At 33.5% G+C, this 26,320-nt stretch overlaps 3 protein-coding genes across 3 annotated transcripts; 1 reads left to right on the forward strand and 2 right to left on the reverse strand.

Annotated features, from left to right (window-relative positions):
• Nucleotides 1-822: 822 nt before the first annotated feature.
• On the reverse strand, nucleotides 823-8,328 carry LOC133193033 (cysteine-rich venom protein Mr30-like). Its single transcript, XM_061329034.1, has 13 exons — nucleotides 8,313-8,328; nucleotides 7,977-8,032; nucleotides 6,969-7,047; nucleotides 6,531-6,622; nucleotides 6,129-6,219; nucleotides 5,622-5,761; nucleotides 5,184-5,275; nucleotides 4,515-4,597; nucleotides 3,035-3,139; nucleotides 2,586-2,705; nucleotides 2,272-2,487; nucleotides 1,262-1,309; nucleotides 823-1,090 (listed from the first exon to the last, which is right to left on the reverse strand). Exons 1-13 carry the CDS (start codon nucleotides 8,326-8,328, stop codon nucleotides 1,050-1,052), a joined length of 1,179 nt encoding a protein of 392 aa, XP_061185018.1. The 3' UTR covers nucleotides 823-1,049.
• Nucleotides 8,329-13,945: 5,617 nt separating this feature from the next.
• Nucleotides 13,946-18,931, forward strand: LOC133192803 (uncharacterized). The gene is made up of 3 exons (XM_061328810.1): nucleotides 13,946-14,026; nucleotides 15,567-15,690; nucleotides 18,499-18,931. Exons 1-3 carry the CDS (start codon nucleotides 14,024-14,026, stop codon nucleotides 18,888-18,890), a joined length of 519 nt encoding a protein of 172 aa, XP_061184794.1. The 5' UTR covers nucleotides 13,946-14,023; the 3' UTR covers nucleotides 18,891-18,931.
• Nucleotides 18,932-20,684: 1,753 nt separating this feature from the next.
• Nucleotides 20,685-22,166, reverse strand: LOC133192306 (leukocyte elastase inhibitor-like). The gene has a single exon (XM_061328317.1). It carries the CDS (start codon nucleotides 21,927-21,929, stop codon nucleotides 20,808-20,810), a length of 1,122 nt encoding a protein of 373 aa, XP_061184301.1. The 5' UTR covers nucleotides 21,930-22,166; the 3' UTR covers nucleotides 20,685-20,807.
• Nucleotides 22,167-26,320: the final 4,154 nt, after the last annotated feature.

Raw genomic sequence — 26,320 nt, forward strand, 5'->3', positions numbered from 1 at the left:
TTCCAGTAGTTATGTCATGAAAATATTGTATCAGGGACGTTTATACCATAGTATTAATTACTATATGTAATGTATTAATTAATTTTTTTGTAAATAATGATAATAATCATAGTTTATTCACGTAGTTCAATAAAGTTACATTCAATTATCGAAGAAAGAAAATTCTTGAAAGAATATTACTTCAGCAATGCCAAAACAATACCGTAATAACTATGTGCAGTTTTGGTTGTTAGTGTATGACCCTGTGTCATCACAACTGCACGGACTATCACAATCTCTGTACTGTTGATTACCTGTGTATTGTGTGCGCTCAAGCGGAAAGGGCTGTATATTTCACCTCTTTGTTTAAAACAATGGGCTTGGTTAGAGTCTCATTTATGAAAGATATTGTTAAAATGACACGTAAAAAAATTTTTTTTTGATTGGGCGGGGGTTTTTTCCCGAAACCCCCCCCCCCAAACCCCCCTGAATCCGCCACTGGCTTATTAGGTAATTTAAATGATATATCCTTTAACCTCTCTGTTAATTAGGTAATGAGAATACTTAAACTTTTCTATAGATTAGGTAGTGATATGATGGTAATGATAAGTTTTACACTTAAATCTGGTACTGCATAATACATGTATATGACCTGTAACCTTAAGGCTCACGACTAGGATAAGCAGACCAAGTAGGCCTACTTAGCAGATTAAGTTTTCCAGAGACACTATAGCCATGCTCACAAATTAGTTCTATAAAAAGTTGCCACCTTCATTTCTATTTTAACCATGGACAATTATATGCACCAAAAAGATTGGGCATCCATGGTATTATATTGTGTCATACACTACAAAATAGTTAGTATGACAGACATAGAAAACAAGGTGTATAATTATAATTGAAAATGTAATATTTTCCAAGTTCTTTTGTCAATGTGAGGTTTGGTCCCTCCATTTCCTGACATCTGTAATTGGTTGGCAATATTTATTTAGCTCATGGCCAAGACTTTTAGTGCAATTTTCATTTGGTCAAGATTAGTCAAACAGCTGCTTGCTTAATATTCCTTTACTTTAAATCACAACCAGGAATTGTAGCAAAACTCCAAAAATCCCTGAAAATAATAAAATATAAGTCATTATTTTCCTTGTAAATTATTTATTTTCAACCAAGGAGTATATTACACAACAAATATATGTGCATTATAATATCAACAATGTTCGAATGTATTAATTATCATGAATATTTCTTGTAACTTGTAACCAATCTCTCTAATGTGACTTACCACAGATACTGAATGGATTTATTTGCCTGGCTCCATTATTAGTTGAGGCTAAAATGATAAAGAAGTAAAGGAAATAAGTAAACTCCTTCCAGATTTATTTTTGTATTTAAACATCAAAAAAGGCAAAATGTATATTAGACTAAAAAAATCAAATTTAACTGAAATAGTACTTTCTTATATTGTGACTATTTTACTATAGAACAAAACATATAAGCTTTGTTACTTCTTTTACATTAAACACGAGGTGACTATGATATTAGCAGGTTCAGGTGAAGGGCATTCGGCAAACCTCGGCTGATTCCGTCACCTTCATCAAGATGAGGTACGAATCGGCCGAGGCGTGCCGAGTGAGGTGAAGGGCATCACAAAACTATAGTCCTTCAATATATAAATCTTGTTTCAAATCAATTTTTGAGTGTATTTTGATATAAGAAGTTCTGGCCAAGTTTTTCTCAAAAGTTGACATACGTAATTATACCTTATACATGTTATACTATGAATACAGGCACTTGTTCCGTATAAATGTAGGATAAAACCAGAGACCTCAGAATGGAAAACTCGGAAGTTTCTGGTTTTATCCTACATTTATAACCCCAACTGGAAGTTTTGTATCCCGTCTAGAGTCTTAAAAATTAATCGAGGTAATTTTCGAGGAATAAATGAGTGGTTTACAATTAAGAGGCACGACCAGAGATGTCTGAAACGATTTATTTGACAAGAAAAAAGTCTCTCGAAGCGAACGATGTCATTTTAAAGTAAGTAAATGATAGATATATTAACAAAATACGAGCTTGAAGCGGGGGTGCCTGAAATTGAGTTAGGTACCTTGTGGAAAGAAAAAGAAGGGGGTGACCCCATATACGAAACAAGTGCCTGTGACTATGACGTATATTTCTTCTCGCCATCACCTAAATGTACCCAACTGATAATCACCTTATACACCCCCTCTCTGGGGTTGTGCATCTTTTAAATCAGAATAGCGAAAATTGAAAAAATAAAAAAAAAATTACATGAGCCCTCTGTTGTCCGCACTAAATTGATCTGGCCCGAGGTAGTCATGGCAGCGGCGGAACTTGATCTTGAAGGCTTTGATGACGTCAGAAGCCCTGTGGTGGTCATCATGGGAGTCTTTGATGACGTCATAGACCCAGTGGTAGCCGATGCGGAAGTGGATGAGGAAGACAAAGGGGAATTCGATGTTATCTCAGCAACAGAATTTAAAGTATCTGGAATATAAAACCAAAAAAATCTAAATAGCGATCATAGATTAAAATTAGTTTAAAAAATTGAATAGTTATTACAGAGAGGAATAGCCAATACTTACAATTGCAGATGCTGCATAGATTTGGACAATAATACGGTACGTTACTAAATTGGGCACATGAAGCGGTGGTGAGTGAATCTGTACACCAGGAGATGTCCGGGATAAGGAGAGAGCAATTCACTGTTAAAAAGTCAAAATCACTGAGTGATGAATGGTTTAAAGTGTTGTTTGTATATATCTTATCGCTTACTTACAATGCTTAGCTACCCCATTCAAATATCGATAGTTCATATTAACTGTTTTATAAGAATGGTTACGATTTGCTGCAAATGAGTGATCCGAAACTGAGATATTTTATGACAGTTTGTCAACATTTCAGCCTCATGTAAAAAAAAACACCTTAATATTAGCTAGGCTTTTTCACAAAAGATACGAGCTATATGTACATAATACATCAAAGTACAATCCATTTCTGAAACCCTTCATAATACATAGTATAAACTACTCACTTGCACAATTGTTGCCAACATAATAGGGCCTGTTTAAGGAACACCGGCAGGTGCATGTGTTAAGGTCCAAAACTCCATCATTTTCACAAATAATGCCCCCACAATCTGAAATAAATTATTTCATTCAAGCAAGGGCAAAGTAGCATGATAGTTCCTCAAATATTGGAGGAGTATGATGTTCACAAGTTTATCAAGGTCCATTACTCTACTTGATCCTGATCTTTGGCCTTTCCAACACAACCCATTTATGTCAAGTATGAGAATAAAGAACTCATAGGTCACAGAGCGACTTTAAAATTTTTCAACCCATAGACAATAATGTTACTGCCATTGGCATTTAATTTTCAACCTTTTGACACTAAAAAAATGTTGTTGTTTTTTTCTGCTTTTGTAAGAGGCTTCAAAATTACAATAATTTTAATATGTGCCATAAACATTTTTTAAACCCATTTCGGTTTTTTGACCTTGACTATTGATCATTTGAACCTAAAAAACATTAGCTTTCTTCCTCTATCCATTTTTTGCGTACATGTATCAAGCATAGCATGAGACAAAAAATAAATAAAAAATCAAAATTACAACCCTGCTTTTTAAATAGTATCCACGTCATTGTTCACACATTAATCATTGTATGTGACTCTTTAAGTCTTTTGACTCCTAAAATCTAAAGAATTCTTCATAATGTTATTAATTAAGCTTCTTTGCGACGGGTATTTTTTTTATTGATAAAATTTTAAATAATTATTTGCATAAAGTCAAATTGTGCGTGCCAGATTATAACTACTTGTCACCAACTTTGACCTTGACGTTTTATATTTCGATCCTTTTGTTTATGCGTCTTACCTAGCATCTCTCACACTTATACCATTCAATTAACTGCAAAGAAGGCTGAAAGTCTACTGAAAGGCGAAAGAATGATTCAGTCACATTTCAGTAAACTTTCAGTGACCATTCAGTTGAATGAATAATTTAGGTTCATCCTGTGTCTATAGCAATCATAACACTGAAAAGTCAATTGACATTTTTTTTTTTTTTATAAAAGTCAATTGACATTTTTTTTTATATGATGCCAACCATTATGCTAAACTGACGTACATGATGTTTACGGGTAGTTTATTAAATTCTCATGTAATGATAATCATGCAAAAAGTTGTTTCTTCTGAATATCACAATCTTAGATATCATTATCTTTGTCTACGAATCTCAATACATGTATACTTTATTAATATTTCTGGACAAAATTGGTACCGACACTTAGATCTTCTGAGAATGAAACATTTGAAACATTATTTTTACTGATCAGTTAGTTATAATTTTACCATAAAAACTTTCTCATGCTAAGAAAATTGGAGAACAAACGGCGAAAAATCATATTTGTGCATAAAATTAAAGTTATAATTATAATAAAAGGACTTATTTCTGGTCTTATCATGTTCACAGATTTCTGCATCATTAAAATTTTCAGTACACATGTACTTACCACAAAGATTGTTTTCACATCGAGACTGACAGTCACCACAGCTGGTGCCATTTTTATACGGAAGGTCTCGATTGCTGTTTCCTCTGTGGTAAGAAAATCATGCACGTTACAGAAGATGTGTTTAAAAAAAATCAAACTTAGTTTCAGTACTGTATAGGTTAGAATTGTTATTTTTGTACTCCAATCAGTTCTACTAAAAAGATCAAGTTTCAGTGATCTATTTATGTTTAATAAAAAAAAACGAACTTCAGAAAATGAGAAGATTGTTCCTTCAATGAATAATAAATTCATTGATAAAAACACAATCAAATTTAGTACCGCGCTGTACTCATCGGAACAAATGTACTAAATATCTGGTCAAAGCAGACAACAAAATGATTAGAAAGTCGGTGTGCCCCAAAGATGTTTCAAAGGCAACAGGGCTACCCCCTAGGCATCCTCACTACGTCAAGGGTCCATTCATCCACTGGGTCCACTCGTGGGTGTGGTGTCTCGTCCAAGAGAGGACTCAGGACCCATGAAGTTGCCCCCAGGACTCATGAAGTTGCCCCTGCCCCCTCCCCCCCCCCCCCCCCCCCCGCGTTCTACGAGCCTGCAGTAGACGTAGACTAGAGAAACAGGTAAATCCACTTATAAACGTCATACATATATATTATATACCATACTTACGCTGGGGAATAGTTACACACATAGTAATGTACAGCATTTGTCTGACAGTAGGCGTAACCACATCCCACTTTGATGGAAGACGACCACACGACCTGCAGGACAGATAAATTATTTTAAAATAGCTAATAAAATAAACACAAGGCCTGTAGACCGTAGCGCTTACCTTCAACAACTGTTCCAGTTACGAACATCGTGTGTTATCAGTGCATTTGACACACTTGACAGACACTGCATGCATTTTAAATACTTATCTTTCGATTGGGAAAAGATTTTGTACAATATTAATTTTGTTTTAATTTATTGGAAAAAAGATTGTGGGAAAGGGATGCATAACCTGGTAGATATGTTCAAGTCATTGGTTATTTTCTTTTCACAATAATTAAAATCATATGTTTACGGTTTCTTTGATGTAATAGTTCAATATATAGTTATATTAACCTGCGTGTAATGCCCAATTTCTGCCGTATTAGGTCCTCCAAACGTGAATTTAGAGACCTCGCTGTGCCACAGGTAGACAGTGGTATTCCAAGTCATTCTGCCTCCTCCCCAAGCCAAATTCTGTCCAGAAGAAAATCGCCCTGAAATACATCTTTATTATTGATCTACAGGTGTGATCAGTGTTCAGTACCCCTCCTCTAAAAATTTTTACTGAAATAAAAAATACATAGTATTGTAGCAGATCAAAGTTAATTTTAATCCTCCCTCCGCCCCTTCCCCTTGAAAGGCGGTCCCCTGCTGGTAAGTCTAAAACTCAAAGTTTGAATGTAGAACGGCAAATAATGATATATTTTATACTTGTATAGATCTATAATTTAAGAGAATTGTTTTATTGAAACTTTTTTTTAGCAGAAAATTTTCTGTAGATACTGGTATACCCCCTTGTTCAGCCCTGCACTTAGTATGAATAAAACCGTGTCTTTTTTCAATTTGACTTTTACCACGTACCTGGAATTCGTCTTTGATAATTCCCGTCATGATTAAGCACGCAGTTTTCTGCCCATTTTTGTGCCACTAACGCGACATCGTCATCCCAGCTCTACCAATGGGAGAAGCTTCTTAATTAACATCATTTTTTTTGTGAGAAATTATGAATCCACATTAAATTTATTAAATTTATGAGAGAGAGAGAGAGAGAGAGAGTACATACATTTTTTTTTTTTTGCTAAGACAGTTTTATCTACATTGCATTCCATATTGCATACTGCGCATGATTAATTCAAGTTTACCCAGTAAAGCATCTTAAAAGAAATACGAAGAATGCAGTGCACTATTTTCCAAAATGGAAATATTTTAATTTTGAATTAAGAGAGGTAGAGGAATTTGACTGGATTATGACTGCATCTTTACCATCTTCATCATATCTCTGGCAGGAGGATCGACCTGGGACCTTAGTAAATTGTGTACATCGACGATTTCTTTTTTCTCCGCCTCCGACACACCTGTGTAATTGTCAACAGTAAGTATAATTAATATCACCAGTAACATTAAATTTATGCTTTTAATTTTTAAAATTCATATCTCAGCATTCAAATATCATGCAGTTTACAATGTTTAAGGAAAATATTCGTGCATTGATAAAAATTACATGTATAACCTAAGACACAGAAAATACCAAAATGGGTCATGTGGGTATATAGATTAAATCATTGTTGAAGGAATCACTTTTGAGTGTTCTCTTTCTTTTTTTTTTCGAAGGTCTTTCTACCATAAGCACTTTTAGATATGTTGCATGTAAGCTTAGATATGGTTTTTAACTTTTTACTGACAATATTAAAGGAAACTCACCACTGGCCCCAGCCTGGTCTGATCTATTGAGGCATGCGCTGTGATTTTCTATTACTGTAAATCTGGGCTCACAGTTAGCCTGAAATAATGTTAATTTATGTCTTGATAGGAATCATACCACTTTGAATAGATTGTGTCTATACCAAAACTATTTATTATAATTACTATATATATCTTATAATTTCTAAACATCTTTCAGAATGTCTCCAAAGATTGAGATATCAGCAATTATATAGAGATTTCCAGTAGGATTACATATATATAGGAAATACAATCCTCTAGCGTGTGATAATATAGCCCTCTTCATGGGGGGGGGGGGGGGGGCATAAGATTAAAAATATCAGAGAGGACTACATTATTGCAGCTAACAATCTCCAGGAATCTTGCAGAAATGCCTGTAAATCTACCTTGTTTTATTTGTAATGCCTGTGAATCTACCTTGTTTTATTTGTAATGCCTGTAAATCTACCTTGTTTTATTTGTAATGCCTGTAAATCTACCTTGTTTTATTTGCGAAGAAACCTGTTTAAGTATAGCAATTTTTCAATCGTTTACGAAAATTACACATAATTGAGACACTTGTCATCAGACCTTAAAAATTGAACCACAAAAGAGATATCAAATGAATCCGAAAGAATAAATTTGGTAAGGCCCAATTATTGATAATAAATGTCCATGTAATGTAATATTTTTCTTATCTTTTTTAGCAGGACCGTAAAATTGTAACACAGTACTTAAAGTTAACAAGTACATGTATAATGATGTCAGGATAGGTGATTTATCCCGGACCTACATTTTTGTATTTACATCCAGTAAAAGGAGAGAAAATTATAGCAATGCCGACAATATATTAAAGAAAAAAATCGTGTGAGTATTTGAATGCTCAGTTACGGCATCATTCTTTAAACTGAAGCTTGTTTTGTATGTGACTTGCGATATCCATCAATTAAGTCTACTATTGCATACATGTAAAATTAATATATATTGTTCTTACTGCAGAAAACTTACGTTAGCACTTCTTTTGTGTCTGTTGCCTTCAGTTAGGCAGAAAATTGCCAACACACCTGTTAATTTAATTTAAAAAATTAATAATTTATAGATATATTTTCTGTAAAAATCAAAAAAGTGAAAAAAAAATATTCTGTACCTAGCACTTAGCTTGAAAGATTTGCACGGCTTTACAAGGAAACTCGTCTAATATTGTATTAGCAGTAGTAATCTTACTTAGGCAGATAATTTTCCAGGCACTCATCTTATTTCTTCATTCATTAAATCCAGTGAGCTATTTAACTATTGATAATTTATAATTATTTATATAAGGTGGTACATGTACGATATGCTGACCATCAGTGGCGGTCATTCAGGATATAGATTTCAAACCCATTATATCCCTGTTAAGTAATGTATAGGTCCATTCGTCATCTAATTCCTTTTATGATTAAGTGGGAGTTCACTATAACCAGGTTAATTTTAAGCGATGATTCGATCTTTCATGTTCACTGCTATTCTCTTCTCATGCACTGCAGTAGCAAAGGAAGCAATTATAGTGGGGTGTGGGGTAGGGGTGTTGGGTGGGACCGAACAGAAACTCCTTAACAACTGGGGAAAAGATCATGAAGCGTTGAGATTGAGAGGGGCACTGCTTTAAATTAGAATAGGTTTTTTCTATCGTGTAGTATATATTGATAAAATTACCCCCCCCCCCCCCGATTACTGTGGGCCTGCAGTGGGGTTTTAAATATATATAAATTATGATCATCAGTACCACAAACACATTATTACTAAAAGAATCTTTATAATTTATTTTTTTTAATGAATATTACGGACAGAGTTGTGTGTTTTTCATAGGGGATAGAAAAACCTTCTTTGAGTTAAAAATGACAAAAACAACAAGACATAGAAAATTGCATTTACACAACCATATCTGCGTAATATTAATTTGCTAAAATAGTGCAATACAATCAAGTTTGTACAAAATATATTTTTATTTCATTAATTAATGAAATAGATCTATATAAGCACTTTCTTCATCTTCTGCGGTGTTGAGTAAATAAATGTCTAAATTCTAAAGCTTAGAGATAGACATAATTTAGCATACTAGTAGATACAATTTGTTACATATGTGTACAGATGAAGTTTCCTCCTGACAAATATACTATAATCACTTAATAACAGTAATTTAAAGCATATAATAAAATAATTAGAGTCAGGATATAACAGAAATAAATTAAGAGACTGAAACAGTTTTCTGTATCTTCACCAAGGATGATATGATTGTACGAAAATAAGGCTGATTTTTATTCATGTATATACACATTTGTCCAAAACCATTTAAACAACATTAAACTGTATCAATGAAGATTTTTCAGGTGGTGATTTTCGTTAATCCATTCCATATTTTACATTGTTACAAAATACTTGCAACTCGGACTTCCTCACAAAAGAAAGATGTCATTTCATAATAAAAGAAATATGATCATTCAACGAAACTAATTATCTGCCTTCCTAACCACAATGGCGGAATTTAAATTCAACAGAGTTTTTGTGATAAGTGAGCTCTTTAGCTAAATACTGTAGACTGTATTCGAATAAAGACGACTTCCTAAAGAGTCTGTATAATATGATTAATACAATCTTCTGTATAAATTTGGTCTTTTTGATTAATTATCATGAAACAAAGACCTAATGAAGGCTTCATCTACCGAGAACACAAACGACATTACTGTCTAATTTATTGTGTACTGCTTAAAATTATCATGTACGGTCTAATTGTTTTGAACTGTTTGTTAACATTCATGAAATTCAGAGCTGAGAGAGGGTTAAGATTCAGTTTATATTTACACTTGTTTTATAAAAATTGTACATGTACATGTGTTTATCTTATTCACAGTTGAAAAGTTTGAACTTTTAAGGAATAATCAAAAGATACTTAAGTTATTTCCATTATGGGATCTGGGTGGGGCTATATATAGTTCACCATCGCATCAAAGCACCATCGAGACGATAAAGCAATGATGCAGTGATGCGACAATTAATGCGATGAGTATGAAGCGATAGTGTGATGACGCAGTGGTGCAATAGCGATAACACGATGGTGCGATAATGATGGCGCGATGTTTCCATGCCATCGCACTCTATACAGAGTTATCACTTTTGCACATCGTCATCGCACTATCGCACCGTCGTGTCATTGTGATCGTGCCTGATAATCACTTTATATTTACAACTTCTTTGTTTATTACGAGAAAAACATAAATTAAAAAAATACTTTCAAAAATAAAATAATGGTAATGGTAATTTAATTCTCAAAAATTCTGGAACTAATGGTCATGTAATGCATTACTTTACAATGTATTTTGGCCAAGACTGTGTAATGACACGTCATATATGGTCAGTATCACTGTAGCTTTAAAATCTTTGAAGTTCAAAATAGAACGATTTTTTGGGGGTGATGTATGATTTTGCACTTATGTTATACCACCCAAAAGCTGAAAAACTAATCGTTGCAAGCCTGATGCACAGGGCAGGGAATTCACTATCAGATGACAATTAACATCATGAGACCGACCACTGTTCGTTAACTTCACCTTTTACATTTCAAAACATTCATTAGATGCCATTTATTTATTTTATTATATTTGACTTAATTTCCCTCCATGTCTTTAATCAACAGATGGATGATCAGACCCTTTCTAGATCTCTACCATGCACTTTAAATCAACTCTTTGCTTTAAACATTCAACAACTCCAGCTTTTCTGATGTTTACTGATGGATTTGCTAATTAGCCTGAGGGTTGTTTTTCAAATGTACATATTTTCACTGAATGTGAACGATAAAAATGATGATTGATTGATAAAACATTGCTGCAAGTTTTGTCTCTTTCAATATAAACATTAACTGGATGAACAACAATCTATAAAGTATTAAAACATACGCCCCGTTATTAGTAGACCTATTTTTGTAATCATATGAAGCTGGATTTTTTCAAAAACGTAAACTTGAGAAGAAGAAAATATTTGCTGTGGCTTTCAACTCGACTTTTAGATATATCAATTACATATTATCAATTATCATAGTTACTTCCCTTCATATGTCGACACAATATATCCCAGTGAACATGAAATAAAAGATAGCAAAGGGCCTGATACATCCGTTTCATATTTGGATGTTTTACCAGAAGTTAATGGTAACAACAAAACTTTAGGATAAACGTGATAACTTAAACTTTCCTATCGTCAATTTCCCTTATATATGTAGCAATACATCATATCAGCTGCATATGGAATTTATGTCTCCCAGTTGATTCAAAACGCGATAGCATGTTCTACGTAAGAACAACTTCTAAAACGAGGTAAACTATTGACAACCAAGATGATGAAACAAGAGTATTAGCGGTCTCGATTGGAATAATCATATCGCAAGTCCTATATGATCGATCCAATGACCTTTTCAGGAAATACAACCTATCATTGAATCAAATGCTGACTGATATTTTTCATGCAAATTGTTAGGCCATTATCTAGATCTACACACTAAATTATCTAAGGATTTTTCCGTTTTCCCAATCATGGCAAAGAGCAGACGGCGGGTGTGACCATTCGACAGGGAATGCTTGCTCCTCCATGCACCTGGTTCCACCTCTGATGTTTTTAGAGGTCTGTGTTTACTCTGCTCCTGATTTGTGTTGTTTCGGTGGACTTTTGAGCTTGATACCTATTTGTTATCTCCATATTTCATGGATTTGAAAAGCCATAGCTGCCTTAGGTCAATCTTTAATCATACAGTGTGGTTAAACCTTATTTGCAAGGATAAAATGAAATTAATCAGTGTAAAATCTGGTAACTAATATATCACTACACATGTATAAAGTGATTGTAGTCTATTAATGTAATATACAATGATTACTGAGTAACCACATCAGATAATTAAAAGATAAAGGCAGCTACGATGTTCCATACATTAAGATACAGAACTTTAAAAGTACCGTATATACTCGCCTATAAGTTGGGTTTTTTTTTTGAAACTCTGTGTCCGACGTATAGGATTGGTTTTTTTTTTTTTTGGACGATGAAAGATAGTATTTTATAAGCAATCCCGCCGATTATCGTTTAACAAAGTCTTTATATATCACATCATTTATGTATTCTAAGATTATGCATAACGTACAAGTATTTATAAATTTGAATAGTTTTATTTTTATCTTGAGTGTGCGTAATTTATTTTTTTTAATGATTTAAAATTAAATATCGACTTAATTTTTTAAAAATATTGATTGGAACCAGATTAAAACATCAGAGCATTGATTTGAAATTGTCAGCAAATTCTGGCAAAAAGTTGTACCGACATATAAGCGGGTCAATGGCAAATCCTTCCAAAATAACCGCAAAAAATACAACCGACTTGCACGTATAGGCGGAACGACTTATACGCGAGTAAATACGGTACATTGTTTTTAATTTCATCTCTGCTTATCTTGCAGGCTTTTACCAACGTTAAAAATGTACTGAAACTTATTAAAAAGGGCATGAATTCATACGTCAAAATATTTGTGGTTATAAAAAGATACAAAGGCATAAAGAAGAAAACACAGTTGGGGGGGGGGGGGGTGGATAATTTACGACGGTCCTTGCTTTCTTTCTTTAAGGATAATGGCAGGTACGCAATATTTAAAAAGAAGATATACTCAGTATATGTACCTTTACGTTTATATGCATAATTTACTTGAATGTCCATTTTTTTTTCTTTAGAGTATAGAGGGTCCTTTACCAATTTTGTTTGTCCTTACTTGGTTGTCATTACGTCAGAGAGGCGTGGAACGTTTTTGCCCAGACTCAAATCTTCAATTTCGGGGTGGGGTGAGAATGTTAGGTTTCAACTTCTTTAACAACCAAAATTTTCTTTAAACTTTGCCAATAACCCTGATTTTGATTTTGCTGCAATAAAAAGTGGAGGGGGCATCCACTTTTTAATGATCATTTTCAACAGTAAAAGGTTGCGTGTATTTTTTGGAAAAATGGCCCATATGATACTACCTGCCTGACATTTCAGCAAATCTTCTAATCTTAGATAGACACTCCCCCCCCCCCCCCCCCACACACACACAAAAACAATGGTTTTTTTTTTGTCCTAAAATGTACTGATCTTACTTAAAACACTGCTTTAAATTATGGAAGACATTAATTAAAAGTAAAATGTACTGAATTAGAGTGCAGCACGTGTATTTTCATGTGTGCATATAAATGTTTAAATTATGCAACACAAGGAAAACAGAATGTTCAAGAAAAGTTTTTGAAAATTTCAAAAGCTAACAAAAAATAGTATTAAGTATCTTTATGATAAAATGGTGGCCTCAATTTTTGCTTGTCTAAATTTAAGATCAAAGTATCTTGATGTGATTTGTTTCAGTTATTTGTTTTAAATTAATTCTGTACTTCGTAATTTATAGGTAACACACCCCATGAACTCTTTTAATTGTTAATTTTGTTTATTTCTTGTATTCTTCAGTAAAGTCTACAATTAGTATAATAGAAAGGTGCATTTGAGTAACACCTTTATTATATAAATGATAAAGAATTCTTAAATACTTTCAAATTCATATTTTACTTACTATTAAATAAACGAATTCGCCAAGATGATTTGAGTATAAGTTTATTTGTAAGTATATACAATGTGTAACAGCATTTAAAAATTTAAAAAGATTTAAAATCAGCCAAGCGATTTTACATGTGACATGCACCTGAAAAAGACACCTATCTCTCAAGTTTTTTAAATGAAAATATTTTTCCTTCATTACTCAATATTATTAACGTTACTTCCTTTTACTATTAGCTGACGAATTACCTAACAATTAACTGATTATTTAATTAACATTTAAAGTTTTTTATACAGATATATACTACAAGATACATGATGCAGAGCAGTAGAAAGAAAAAAAAATAATTATATGCAAATTATAAATCTCCATAAATTGTTGCGGTTTACATTTAAAGTCGAAAAAATCGGCGATTCACATTTCTATACACACGGATTTGAACATCGAGTTTTCTTAAGCATCATGGTAAGTCTAGTAATAATTAACACTTCAGAGTTCCTATAACTATAACGGATTATTAAAATATGTAATTTCATTTTGAATTCATATTAATATCAACGGCAGATAATTATTCCTTTGCATATCATTCAGTCGCTCGTGTTGAATTCATAATCAAGATAAAAAGTTGGCAAAATATGTACATTTATTTGAATATTATTTTCAAAAGCCTCGATAAAATAATTTATAAAATAGAACAAAATTTACAAAACTCCAGCATTTTTTTCAATTTCATTGAGTTTATTAGGTTCAAAATTTGAATTTTCTCTTCACTACTTTAATACGCCTGTAAATCTGTGAATTCAAACAATGTATTTGAATGTTGATATTCTGAAAATATGATATGTGTGTACAATTACTGCATTTCTGTCGATCGATGTCATGTTGGTTAATTGCTATTATGTTGTGAAATGATATGAACGATGAAAAAATTGGGAATGCCATTCCTGTATCAAAGATGGATTACCCCAAATGACCTGTTATATTTTCTTTTTTCTTTTTCTTTTTTGAAATTAAACAAAAATAAAACCAAAATATTCAATTATCTTAAACCAGTTTTTTTTTTTTTTTTTTTTTTTTTTTTTTTTTTTTTACATACTAGTATCAAAATTTCATGTTATAATTTGTATCAGATGTTCAAATGGAGTAACTAAAGATCTTCAAAACATTTCATCGATTAATTTTTACTAATTTGAGTGACTAACAAGCTAAATGCAAATGAAATGAAATGTTTCAAATTTTAAAGTTATTTATCTATTATTGCTTTATTAATTTAATTTTTGGGGACCAATTTCTCACTGGAACAACTTAGGGGAGAAAAAGTTTGAGAGAATAACAAATTAATTTCTTAGAAAATGAATTGGATTCTCAGCCGTTTCTGAAAGTGCCTGTCTTTTTGTCCAAAGGATCCAGAGAAGCAGAAACATTAGCAGCAGTAGCAAATCACTTGAACGTTGTTTTCCTAGTTTTGTAGACGGTCTATTTGTTCACCTACACAATGATGACATCACAAATAAGGAACAATACACTGATCATTAAATCATAGTTAAGAGGATTCTGGGACCAGAGTTAACTTTCTCTAAATTTTATAATTTTCTAAACAGCTTGGCCCGTAGAAGGCGGGGGGGGGGACTTTTTCTGAGTATAGTATTTTCCTATAGTATTTCTTTCTTTATATGCTGGTTCCCCCTCCCCCCTCACACACACACACACACACACTTTTTGTTGCAGTAAGGTCGACTGGCAAAATCCCAGGATTTGGACGGTTAATTACGTTTTTTTAATTGGCTTGTCAGATTATTTTGGGAAGTTGGCCCCCTAGCTCACTTTTGGTCAATTTAGGTTTTTTTGCTTGTCAGATTTTTTTTGGGAAGTTGCCCTCCCACCCCCCACCCCCCACACACACTTTTTAAATCGTTGCTACGGGCCTGCTAAAACATGCAACATTAAAATTGCTTACATGTGAATGTATGTAATAAATACACGTATATATATTTTTGTTATATAGGTGACATCATTGTTTTTTGTTGGAGTACTCCTTTTCTGTATAGGAACAGTCAATACGATCATAGTTCCACACAGTATTAACCTAAGTATCCATCCCATTCGTCCAGATTGTTCCGTTCCAGAACGTAAGTCGCCTTACATCAAATAGTGTTAATCCGCCTGTACTGTACCAAGCGATACGTAATGGCAGACTGCTTTGTCTTGAAAGTAAGTTATTAATGTCTGGGCCACTCCATATACCAAGAGTGGAAAACCCCCGTAACTAGTTTTAAATACTCCAGCCTGTTCCTTACAAAATAAAGGTATGTAACTACATATCAGAATTAGTCCGTCTTAAGTGCCCTGTATCAAACGGTACACCAGATTGACACATCGATTCAAACTGATTTTCGTTTAAGAACATCAGCTTCAGTTCAAAGTTAATATGTCTAGACTACTCCAAACAAATAAATAAGTAGCTACATAACTTATTTATAAATGTTATCAGACTGGAAAGTTAGTCAACTAATATTGCCTAGATTCACGTTTTGGACGGTTAGTCTTCGCATGACAACATTTCGTCTCAGAAGACAAGTCACCAATTGACGATGTTTTTCCCGTCAGGTTTTCTCCTTACTGAAAGGTAAGTTAAATAATAATCCCCCCCCCCCCACCACCACCATCACCATAGGAACCTCTACTACAGAAAGTAATTATTAGGTGTGTTAGTGTTACATGATAAGGCCATCATTAAAAATATCTTTGTTTCCCCTAACCCGACCCAAAAATCTCAAGTTGGGTAGGTAGGTAGGCAATTATTTTTTTTGACAGCAGCTTTGAAAATACATTCTTAAAATTTAGTGGAATGATACCTTTATAAATAAGTTAAGTACAAAAGAAAGCGATTTGTAAACAGCTGGAATACCATACAAATGCCGTTTAGACTAACATTTAAAATCAATTCACAACATTACTATTATTCAATCGAACTTTTGAAATATCTCATACTAGAGTAAATTTGTTGAAATTGAATACTTCTGTGTAAAAAATTCTCGGGTACGCATAAACCGGACATCCGAGTATTTTTTTCATACCTACGTACTATCAGCTTCCAGTGCTTATATATGCATTTCAAAGGCTTCGAATTGTGCAGTGGTTCTGGAGCATTTCGTTTTGGAGTCTCAAAGTAAGGAGCTATTTCTAAGTTACAGGTTCAAATCCCAATGCGGGACGTTGAGACCGGTTCTTCGAATGAGACCTTAAAAACTTAGGTCCAGTGTCGCAGTAGATACTGGCAAGAAAAAGATCCCTCACTGCTCAATGGCCTCGTGCCGCGTATAAGTCTAAATTTTGAGCCCTTCACCAGAAAAATGTTGTTGTCCCAATAATTATCAAAGGAATTCAAATCAAAGAAACAACCAATCTTCAAGGGCCTTATTAAAGAAAAATACACGGACGTCTCAGGAATCTTGTATCATAGTTTCAAATCTACTTGAAAAAAGTATGTTGCCCATATTTAATTGAGACAAACCATATCTAAAAATGATAAAATGTCATACACAATGTCAAAGTCATGAAGTTTAACCCATGAATAGATAGTTTTCCTATGACATATTTTGCCTCAGAGTTATTCCCGTTGGCCGCCATCTTGTAGGTCAAAGTAGTGAAGTTTCCTCTTTGAGCAACCAATTTTAAACATGTATGGCAGATACATACATGTATTGGAAAAAATATGTACAGTATTGAAATTATGAATCTAAATAGGCTTCAACAAACGTATATTCATATATAAGAAAAACGATGTTATCTTCACCTCAGTGCCCAGTATAGAAAGTTGAACTTGGTTGAATAATGAAGGGATCTGGCATGTTGACCTACAATACGGCAGCCATGGGGAAATAACTCTTGCTTAAATCACTTCGATGGAAAACCATCTATAAAAGGCATGAAGAAAGGATTTTAAACTCTATTCATTAGGATGAAATATGCAGACTTATTTAACAACTCTTATGGTCCCATATTTTTAACATAGGATGAACTGTTCATAAGATCAAAACTCAAATTAAATAAAATGTTTGGTTTGTTCGCAAGGTGGGCCCCTTGTCTGATCAAGAGGTGTATCATGAGGAGGGCCTACGGGCCTAAGCATGCTCTCTACGTACTTAATTTTAAGAAAGTTGGTAAATACAACCGAAACACGCTTAATAGGTCATTGTATATTATATTTTATTAACAAATGTTTCAATGCTAAAGGCATAAGGTTGATAGGTCGTCTTTCTTTTAAAACGTGAACTAATCCTCCGTGACGAGACATGTTGTGGGCGCCATTTTGTTTAAAACAAACGCTTGAAATTCTATTTTATAAAAGTTGATAAACATAAAAAAAAAATATTGGAATAATCTTATGAAAAAAACTTTCCAGTCGGCGCGTTTCAAATGGGTCGGTCGCGTTAGGGGAAACAAAGGTATTTTTTATTTTGGCCCTACGTACTTAATTTTAAGAAAGTTGGTTAATACAACCGAAACACGCTTAATAGGTCATTGTATATTATATTTTATTAACAAAATGTTTCAATGCTAAAGGCATAAGGTTGATTGGTCGTCTTACTTTTAAAACATGAACTAATCCTCCGTGAGACATGTTGTGGGCGCCATTTTGTTTCCAACAAACGCTTGAAATTCACAGAACAAAATCCATCGTTCTGATAAAAACGGATTTTGATGGAATTCTATTTTATAAAAGTTGATAAACATAAAAAATATTGGAATAATCTTATGAAGAAAACTTTCCAGTCGGCGCGTTTCAAATGGGTCGGTCGCGTTAGGGGAAACAAAGGTATTTTTTATTTTGGCCTAAGCTAACGTTTTTGATGAGTATATCGGTCTGTTCTAATTTCACCGAACGTATGTATTGAATTCGTATTTATTCGTGTGTTTTTATTACTTTTTTACAGCTGGAACAAAGCCCTTCTTCTTTGGAACCAATAATTTAGCATGTATGTTTTTGACAACTCTTGGTAAACATCGTAAAAAGCGCTCCCTGAAGATCCCCGTCCACAGTTTTGTACATAGCTTTATATACTACGATGGCTGGTTTGCTGAGTTTGGTACCAAGGAGACAACTTTACGCACACGCAGTCCTAGATACCCATATTGTGGCCCAAAACTCAATTTGCAGCCCGCCGGGTACTCCAAGTTGCCTTTTGACTGTCTACGGAGATGTGCTTCTAAATACCACCTTGCATTTGGAAAATACCATCTCTTTAAAAACAATTGCCATTATTTTTCAAATCGAATGATGCATATTTTGTGTCATGAAGTGACTTGTCCTGTATGGTGCTTGTGACTGGTCAAAATATTATCCGAATTAAACTTAGGAAGAAGTAATTTATTTATTTTTTCTTTATAAAGAAAATCTTGAATTAAAAAAGGTGATGCTCTATAACAACGCTTGATTTCAGAAATGTACGGAAGCCGGTTGGTGCCAGGTAGGAAAAATATTTTATCTGGCGGCCGCCAAATAATTATCTGGCGACCGCCAGATAACTTTCTGGCGACTGCCATATAAATTTTCTGGCGGCCGCCAGAAGATTAACTGTCGGCCGCCAGAAAAATATTTGCCGGCCGCCATATAAGTTTCTGGCAGCCGCCAGGTATTTATGTGGCGGCCGCCGGGTAAAAAGATCTGGCGGCCGCCAGATAAAAAAATTTTCTACCTGGCACCAACCGGCTTCCGTAGAAATGTATATATGAGTTGTTTTCAATTTACGAATATTTGAAATGTAACGCAACAAATCCTTTCTATCAATCTACTAGTTAGTGAAACGGCAGTCCATTTTTAACTCCAGACTCAAAACGTGATTTTCGTACACTTTAACAAAAAAGGATATATTTTTTCCTTAATTTTTCTGTAAATTACGCCTAAAAACACTTTGCTTAACATATTAAAAAAAACAGGTATACTAAAGGATGTGTATTTAAATCATAAAGTTTTGAAAATAAAATAAAAGATTCATCACAATTGAATGAAAAAGTCCAAATAATTAACACAGTTCTTCTGTCCTAAAGTGGGCCTTGGATAATTTACTGGCAGACACATTCATCATGTCGTTCTTCTCTCTACAAGGTTTACCTTTTCTGCAACATCTAACTAATCAGTCATGGTATTTTTTAAACGTCTTTTAAATAATTTTCAAAGCATGGAACACATAGGCAGGTTTATAAGATAAACAAGTTTATTAACATAATAAAGTTTTAAGGTAGGAATAAAAAATTACCTAGAGAAGATATGCTTATGAAGAAGGATGTCTGTGGAATTTTGATATGGGCGTGGTGTACATGAATGCACGAATAAAAACAGTAATAGGCGATGGGAAATCCAGTAATTAATCCTACATATGAGCTACATGTAAATGGATGATCAAGAGTGTCATTAACAGTGACTTTTTTAGACGTTTGAAACATTCTTGGAGTGCTGGACATTAACATTTTAAATTTTAGACTAGGTTAGAGACTGCTAAGTTACTTATTTTAGTGGGGTCGGCCTTTCGTTTGTACCGAAAATGATTCATGAGGTTACAGAACGGAAATGATAACTGTAGTTTGAAAATTTAACACATGATGAATCCATGAATTCACGAGTTTCTTCGTAAAAATAACGAAAATTAACCTCCTCGAAATTTAATGATTTCACAGTGTAAAAAAGGTTAAGTTGACTTGAAAACGATTTTCTCCGTAAGATATTTTTAAATGCTAGCTTTTTGAACAACTTAACAAAACGAAATCAACCTAAATGCTGTTTTGTTAGTTATAGTGTACATTAACAAAATCATTTGTATACCACTATTTTTCAGAAAAACTCTTTATCAAAACATGTAAAATTTGTAAATATACACATTTAACCTATTCTATACCTTCTTTATTAATTATCAAAATACTGAATAACCTTTCTGTCAGTTTCGCACATCGTCCTTGTCTGCAATGTGATGAGCTGTACAAATTAATCTCTGCATAAAGTAAAATGCACAAATCATGGCAAAAATAAGGGAATTTTTTTTTTTTGGTGTTGAAAATATTTTATTTAGAATACGTCAAAAGAATTGGACACAAGTTCCAAAAACTTAGGTAGCCCCCCCCCCCCCCCAATTATATGGTTTATCCGCTAAAAGAATGATATACAAATACATAAATTATAGACTTGATATATATTATACAAAGATTCATTGTCTAATGAAGTCATGTTAAAAATACATATGTACGATTATTAAGCTGGTTTACTGAAGCGACCAATGAACAATACTGTTCCGGTAGAATTTTCCCTGATGAGGAACAAGAAGGGGTGATCTGCCTTAAACACTATGGGCTCCATTGGCATGCACATCAGTCTCATCATAACAGCCGTAGCCGCTGCGGCCTCCGTACCTTCTTCGTTAACTTCAACGAATGCTTTGTGAATGACGTCAGATACAAAAGTGCCCTCTGGCGGATTATCCATCATGGCGCTGAAGTCGGCTTTTTTGGAGAAAATGTCGGTGATACCCATTCCGGCAAGAACTTTATCGAGCTCAAATGAACTCTCAAGTTTAAATTTTGGAATGGAGACGATTACATCCTCTCGAAAAAATTCTTTTGATAGTTCTTGAAATGTTTCCGAGGTGAGGCTTGATTCTAATTTGGACAGCCCGTCTATTTTATTTGGAAGAACTATGAGCATGCTCAGTTCTTCTCCTTTGTACGGAAGATTCAACATTTTGCAGTCTAACGATTCAGAAACACTGAATAGCCATTTCTTCTTTTCCATATGCATCATATCAACCATTTCCGATTCTGTCTCGGAAATGTGAAATTTTTCACGTTTTGTTTTTGATGACTGAAATGCATTTTCCCAATCGCCTTTAAAGTAAATTGCATTTGTCAAGACAATCAAAGACAAAGCATTAATCCCCCCTGCGGGAATCAGATCCTTGATTTTATTATTAGTCTGTTCTTCAACCCACGTGTTTATTCTGGTTCTTGACCCTTCCGGATTTCCTACAAAATCTAACAGCTCCATCTCGCTGTTATAATATTCTAACGATTCCTTCTTGTAAGACTCTCTGATATCCAGTCCGAGTTTCGAAAATATTCTATTAGCAATGGCCAGCTTGGCCCCTTCTTTAGATTTCCCAGTCAGAGTAGAATGTAGTTTCTTGTACGCCTTGTGTGGATCAGGAATTCCGGAGAGACCCAAAACCTGTTTAACTTGAGCTTCAGATTCCCCTTTGGTACCCAGCATAGTTAACATTAAGGCGGCCGACACGCTGTACGGAGACAGGAACAAATTTCCATTTCCCTCGGACAAAACTTTGTATAGCCGAAAAGAAAAGTCTGTTACGGCACCTTCCATTCTTAATTAATTTACCAAACAAAGTAATGTTGAGAAATCTTACACAATATGTCTACACACGTTCAGTTGTTCAATCCTTTCTTCCTTGATGCGAAGAAGGAAACTGCTCGTGGGAATTCACACAAAAATTACGTCTTCTCTGTTTGCCACTTTTATAGAGCGTAATTCAGGTTATAATTTAACCGAATGTTATTTTTAACTGCACATTCTGCCTACCTGTCCTATAATAAAACGTTGTTTACCACCGTCATAAAACGAAACTTGTTTATTTATGTCGATTCTCATAGATCGACATGTGATGTGGGGCTCACAAAGGGGTGAGAAATATACTTATTCTGATCACTGTTGTTAGTTTTACAACCTGCCCAAACAGGAAAAAACAGCCTATGGGATCATGCTAATGACTCGTGTGTAAATCATGGTTTTGATATGATTTAGGTATAGGAAAATTTCACATGCAAATGAGCTAATGGATCATGATTCTTGGATGATCTGTTAAACTAAACAACTTGCAAGGAAACCATGGTCCTGGTATGATCTGTTGTAGCCAACAACTCGTATTAAACCTATGGTCCTGGTATGATCTGTTGTACCTAACAACTCGTATTAAAACCATGGTCCTGGTATGATCTGTTAAAGCTAACAACTCGTATTAAAACCATGGTCCTGGTATGATCTGTTGTAGCTAACAACTCGTATTAAAACCATGGTCCTGGTATGATCTGTTGTAGCTGACAAATCGTATTAAAACCATGATCCTGGTATAATCTGTTAAAGCTAACAACTCATAGGACAATTATACATTCTTATACAAATTACTGAACACTTTAAAATTTGCAACAAACATCCCTTTTATATTTGATTTACAATTTCAGTTACCACAAATAAAAAAAAAAAATATTAAACATATATGTCACATGAACTATATCATCATGCAAATATAATCCGAACAATGGATCTTCCTTAATCAGATGACAATTTTTAAAGAAAAAAAACATTTAATCCAATCTATTCACTGAATTTTAAAAGAATAGAGTCACAGAAATCCTTTCTTCTTAAAGAATAATCCGGCATTCATTGATGTCACTGCTCATTTATGATTCTGCAAAAGCACGTAATTACAACATATGTTCACTATAGGCTCAACAGAGTGGTAAATCTATTATTTAGAATCACAAACACTGAAAAGGCTCCCAAGTAGTCTGTCCTCGGATATAAGCTCTTGTTTTGTATAGCATAACCTGAAAAGAAACGTAGAGAAAATGGTGTTTATTCATCGATCTACATATAATTGTCTTTAGATGATGAAAATGTGGAATATTCAAGTACTTTCCCCATTTCATTAATGAAAAGAATTAGATTAATCACGATAAGAATAATATTGTTGAAATGTAATATTATTAACGTACACAAATTTTGTCTTCACCAAAGACGGGCCTTTCGAATGTGACAATTTGAAAGAAATTCAAATATGTTGATCATGTGGATGGAACTGACAACTAGCTGCAAAAGAATTTCATTTCTAATAAACATTTTATATAATGATTAACATTACATGTATGCAACGAATACTTGAATCAAGGAGGTAAATTGAATCAAGGAGGTAAATTTGATGTTTAAATTAAATTTTCAATTCAAATCCATGTAATCCTTTGTCTCTTCCACACTTATACAAAGAAAAATTCTGGTAGAAGCTAGAAAAGTCTTTTGAAAAAGACTATGATAAAGGAATTATACTCACCGAGCAGAGTTTATAGTCCAGCGCTTATTTTTGTTGCTTATATGATGCAAAGTCTTTTCTTTTAAATCGGCAACAAGAAAACGCGCACATCTTGTTTATCAGAATTCAAATTTTGGCCTAGATAAGCTGCAAACCACTGTACACTACAGCGTGCTGCCCAGCAGGAGAATTGCATAACAAGGTTACCATGACACTGAAACTGACCAGTGAGCCAATCCTGATCTAATGCCTTAGAGTTAAAATGGGAGTGGATCACAAATATTATATGAAGACAAAGATTAAAAAAAAAAAAAAACAGGCTGCGTTATTTAAACAGTGTGCTAATTTATTTATTAATTATTGTATTTATTTATTTGTTATTTCATTTGACTTTTTTTTTAAATATTTTTTGTCTTCAGTGAACTTTGTACCTACCTGTATGAATTTTTAATTATTAAAACTTAATTTTCCTGTTCTCTTTTAAATATGGCTATTATTGATGTATGCATGTTGTTTGGTTCTCCAAGCTGGAGTGAATTTAAAGCTTGCTTTTTCATCTATCATAGATGACAAAGTTAACAAACCATATCAGGATCATACAACCAATTCTGACAAAGTTAACAAATCATATAAAACTCATGATTCTTAACGGAGAAGTTAACAAATCATGTGTAACTCGTATGGAGTTTAAAGGCAAAGTTAAGAAATCATATCAAAATCACAAACTTTTAGCAGTTAAAGTTAACGAATCATTTCAAACTCATGTACCTTTGTTTTCTAAGTTAATGGCACATGCCAGAATCGCAAGAAAATCATAGCAGACTCATAGCCAAGAAACAAACCACATCAGGATCATACTTCCTTATTTGTCATCTATGATTTCTGTATGATCCATTTAATGGATCATGTCTAAGTCATAGTTCAAAATCATGAATTTGTGAGTTTGATATGATTTTTATGTGATTTTGGCATGATTTGTTAAAAAAAAGTGTTTGTTTGGGTGATTTGTTAAAGCAATATGAGCTGTAACTTTAATGTCGGAATTTTTTGTGGCAAAATTGTAATCAACTATAATTTCAATGACAGAAAAAAGAATGTTTATAAACGTCTGTTGTTCATATTTATGATGGAAGAATTATCTATAAGCTTTGATTGAAGCAAACTTACATTATTGTTATCCTGTACAATAATGATTTCTTGTATAATACTGTATATATTCCATTGTACAGAAATATTTCATCTGAAACAATTTCATACTTTATTTTATTCTTATTAATCATAAAGGTTTAAGTAACATATAGATTTATCATAACAACACATTTCAACAGCAAAATGAAATTTCCAAAATGCAGCTCATATTGCTTTAACTAATTTCTTTTTTGTGAAAAATGGACAGAGGATTATTTTGAGCAAGATAACACTTTCAAGTCAAACCTTCTTAAAGCTGCTGAATTCAATCAACGAGTTTCATGAGATTAGTTTTTCTTTTTTGCCCAGTTTTTCTTTTCAGTTGCAAATTGATTTTTGCGCCTTTTCCTTTGAAGGCCAATTTAAGAGCTTTAAATACTCAACAAATGTTTTTTTACCATTATATTCTATTTTTTATTACAGACTGTTTTTTAAATGGTTTTAGACTGAGGCCAATCAAAGTACAGTTAATGCTAATCTCTAAATTAAAGAGTGGTGGGAGGCAAATATTGTCAGCAGGAAAGGAATCCAAAATTTTTACAGGTTTGAAATCAAAACTAGGAACTTAATTCTTCAGAGAACTATATAATAGACCTTTTAACGGTTTTATCGTGGGGGGGGGGGGTAATTTCAATATCCTATCAGCTCAAGAATAATGAATATAAAATAAAATATATGATAGAAAATGAAAAGTAAATAATAAACAAAGTAAAAGAAATAGAAATTAAAGGGAATTTTCGAAACTGATATCCTTATGATGACAAAACTATATCACATGTTACTTATTTTACACCTTTTTTTCATTTCTACATCGTGTAATTTTACCCTTAAATTTTTATTGACCATGCAAGTTATTATGGAAGGCCAACGAGTTCAAAATCCCAACTCCAATTTCTTAAATATAGAAGGTTAAGATAACGAACAGTGATCGATCTAAAAAATAAAATCAACAAACATAACAAATATATGAAGAGGGCATAAAACATATGCACCTGAATATTCCAGAGGTGGGATCAGGTGCCTAGGAGGAGTAAGCATCCCCTGTTGACCGGTCACACCCGCCCTGAGCCCTTTGTATTGATCAGGTAGACGGAACTATCCGTAGTCAATTTAGAACAAAAAGAAAGGCCTAACAATTGATGAAACAAGTCAGCCAAAACACGACCCAATGATAGGTTATATTTGCCAACAAGGTCATTATAATGACCATAAAATTTACGAAATGCTAAAATGTACACTTGTAAACCTTAATTTGTAAATTGTAATTTCATTATTTGTCAATTGTTCTATCACAATTTGTTAATTGTAACTATCCAACACAACGTGACAAGTGTGAAATTTAAATACAAGTTATGTCAATGCTCACGTGTAATTCAAGACTTGCGATTTGTCATCTGGTGAAATGTAAATTGTACTTTCTTGATTTGCAAATTGTGCAAGCTTGCATTATGCTTACGCCTATTAAGACGAAAGAGGGCGCTAT

Source organism: Saccostrea echinata, unplaced genomic scaffold, assembly GCF_033153115.1.
Source record: "Saccostrea echinata isolate AGI-Se365-2 ecotype Australia unplaced genomic scaffold, CSIRO_AGI_Sech_v1 ptg000025l, whole genome shotgun sequence".
NCBI classification, from domain to species: domain Eukaryota; kingdom Metazoa; phylum Mollusca; class Bivalvia; order Ostreida; family Ostreidae; genus Saccostrea; species Saccostrea echinata.